Below are 3,340 nucleotides of genomic sequence, written 5' to 3'. Positions count from 1 at the left end.
GGTCTGTCTGTCTCTCTGTCTGCATGTCTGTCTGTCGGTCTGTCTGTCTCTCTGTCTGCATGTCTGTCTGTCTCTCTGTCTGCATGTCTGTTTGTCTGCATGTCTGTCTGTCTCTCTGTCTGCATGTCCGTCTCTGTCTGTCTCTCTGTCTGTCTCTCTGTCTGCATGTCTGTCGGTCGGTCGGTCTGTTTCTCTGTCTGCATGTCTGTCGGTCGGTCTGTCTGTCTCTCTGTCTGCATGTCTGTCTGTCGGTCTGTCTGTCTGCCTGCATGTCTGTCTGTTGCTGTCTGTCTGTCTCTCTGTCTGTCTGTCTGTCTGTCTCTCTGTCTGCATGTCTGTCTGTCTCTCTGTCTGCATGTCTGTCTCTGTCTGTCTCTCTGTCTGGATGTCTGTCTGTCTCTCTGTCTCTCTCTGTCTGCATGTCTGTCGGTCGGTCGGTCTGTCTCTCTGTCTGTATGTCTGTCGGTCGGTCTGTCTGTCTCTCTGTCTGCATGTCTGTCGGTCGGTCTGTCTGTCTCTCTGTCTGCATGTCTGTCTGTCTCTCTGTCTGCATGTCTGTCTCTGTCTGTCTCTCTGTCTGGATGTCTGTCTGTCTCTCTGTCTCTCTCTGTCTGCATGTCTGTCGGTCGGTCGGTCTGTCTCTTTGTATGTCTGTCGGTCTGTCTGTCTCTCTGTCTATATATATAAAATACAATCTAAAATATGTATACAACTCATTAAATATATTTAAAATGAAATTATAATGTATAATTAATTATTAGATGATTTATATACATATACAAAATCTTTGTCTGTATGTCTGTCGGTCGGTCGGTCTGTCTCTTTGTATGTCTGTCGGTCTGTCTGTCTCTCTGTCTATATATATAAAATACAATCTAAAATATGTATACAACTCATTAAATATATTTAAAATGAAATTATAATGTATAATTAATTATTAGATGATTTATATACATATACAAAAAATAAAAAATAATAAAGTAATTTTAATTATAAAATTTATATATAGTTATAAATTATAGTTATATATTTTAACTTTAATTTATAATTATTTTAAATTTATAATTTTATTATAACACAAATATACAGTATATATTGCAGTATATATAATAAAAATCTATAATAATTATACAACTTATATAAATCATTTTATGTATATAAAATGTATTTAGAATTATTGTTTATTAGATTATTTATACATATATATAAAAAATAAAAAAAGTAATTTTAATTATACAATTTAAATAATATTGATACAATTAAATATTAAATATATTTAAAATGTAATCATAATTTATAATTATTTTTTTAATAATATTTTAAATTTATTATTATACACATTATACACAAATTAAAAACTAACTATACCACATATGTATATATTTTTTAATATATATAAATATTTTAATATATATTTTATATTTAATATATTTTAATAGATATTTTAACCTTGTAACTATTTATGATAGCTATAGAGATATCTATGAAGACAATACTGAATCAACAATCAGTGATTAGATGTGTTTTGTGATCAGGATACGGAGTCTCGGTTATGATCAGCGTTATAGTTTGACAGCAAGTTTGATTGTGTAGTTTAATAGAACATCTGCTGAGTTTGACGTGTAGTGTAGTTTGATGCCGAACCTTTTCCACAGCGAAGGTTCGAATGACGTATTCAGACAGCAGCTGAGTCTCGATGAGCGTCACCTTCATGTCCCTGTAGATCTCAGTGTCGTCGGGCCAGTACTTACAGCACTTCACCTGTCAAACACACAGTGATTTGATTCAAACCCCGCGCTAGTTTATGAAAACATGAGATAGAAGCATCATCTCCAAACAGCAGATTCTGTGCGAATGCTTTAACTCAAGAGCGTCTGCACACAGACTTCATGTGTCCCAGATACGAGACGCCTCTGCTGCAGATCATCCCAGACTAATTAACCAGGTTAACCCTCCATAACCAGAGCACACCTCCAGAGACACACACAGACCCGAACCACCGTCTCTAATCAGTTGAAGTCATTAATGAAGTCAATCAACGTTTATCTGTCGTCAGTTTATCGGCCGCTTCTTTCCATCCGCTCTTCATTACACTGTTTTCTTTCTGTGTGTGCATGTCAGATTCAAACTACCAATATACAGTATTTCTCAATATATCTTTGTTTTCAAATATTTCTTTTTCAATTAATAATGTATATGAATTATTAATAATATATATATATATTAACAATTAATTTATATTTTCAAATTTGGGTTTATTTAAATGTAGAAATTGCTATTATTTTATATTATATTGGTCACAGTGTTATTTTTGTATTATTTATAGCAGTTTTATTTATAATAATTAATTAGCATTTATTTATATTTTCGGTTAGGTTAGAGTTAGTTATTACAATATTCTACACTAGAACGGTTTTTATTACAATTATTAATTGGTTTTATTTTTATATTTTATTGTAATTTAAGATTTATTTTTAGTAATTTTATGTGCTTTTGTCATTTTTATTTTTATATCTCAGTTTTTATATTTTTGATTAAATGTTACTATTATTAATATCACGTTTATATAATTTAAAATATATATATTACTATTTTTGTTTTTATTTATTTTAAATTGGTAATTTTAGTGCTTCAACTTATTTCAGCCAAGGATTTTTTAATATATATTTATATTTTATTATAGTTCAGCTTTATTTTAATTAACAAAATGTTTTTGATAGTTTTAATTGAATTAATTACCAATAGTAACCCTGATTGTTCACTGATCTGTAGATATTGTTATTAGCCACTGAATAACGCACAAGCTTAACCTGTTGAATATAAAAAACCAATAGTTAAAATCTCATGACAGAAAATCTAAAGTCTATTAAAACTCTAAATGTATCAATTATTCAAATGTATCAGATATTAATTATTTTATTTCTGATGGAAACACACTTTTGTGGTCAGAAATCAAAGAACTATCAGGCCATCAGTCTGTCATCCGTTTATCAGCTGATTCTTTCCATCCGCTCTTCATTATTAGCATGTTTTCTTTCTATGCGTGTATTAAGACGCTCTAATTAGCGGGATAATTGGGCTCTAATGGCTGAGTGTATTTCTCGTCTCGGTCTCACTCTTCGCCGTCAGGCCGGAAAAACAACGGGGCCGTGATGCTATCGGCTCCCGCCTAATTATCATTAGAGCATCTCCTAAACGAGAGAGCATTAATCACATAATGACTTATTTACATATTCAGTCACACACTTCCTGCAGCTCATCGCCAGCGCGCGCACACTCTCACTCACTCACTCACTCACTCACTCACTCACTCACTCACTCACTCACTCACTCACTCACT

At 32.4% G+C, this 3,340-nt stretch overlaps 1 protein-coding gene across 1 annotated transcript in view; it reads right to left on the bottom strand.

Moving 5' to 3' along the window:
- The window catches only part of LOC107578441 (receptor-type tyrosine-protein phosphatase mu-like), a 74,070-nt gene that overhangs the window by 15,714 nt on the left and 55,016 nt on the right, over positions 1-3,340 (bottom strand). The window contains exon 9 of the mRNA XM_016264400.1: positions 1,645-1,761. Coding sequence (XP_016119886.1) covers positions 1,645-1,761 — 117 coding nt within the window. The remainder of the gene's footprint in view (positions 1-1,644; positions 1,762-3,340) is intronic.

Source organism: Sinocyclocheilus grahami, unplaced genomic scaffold, assembly GCF_001515645.1.
Source record: "Sinocyclocheilus grahami isolate Dianchi unplaced genomic scaffold, SAMN03320097.WGS_v1.1 scaffold32.1, whole genome shotgun sequence".
Lineage (NCBI taxonomy): Eukaryota > Metazoa > Chordata > Actinopteri > Cypriniformes > Cyprinidae > Sinocyclocheilus > Sinocyclocheilus grahami.
The sequence above is the reverse complement of the archived record's forward strand: the minus strand, read 5'-3'. Positions and strand labels throughout refer to the sequence as shown.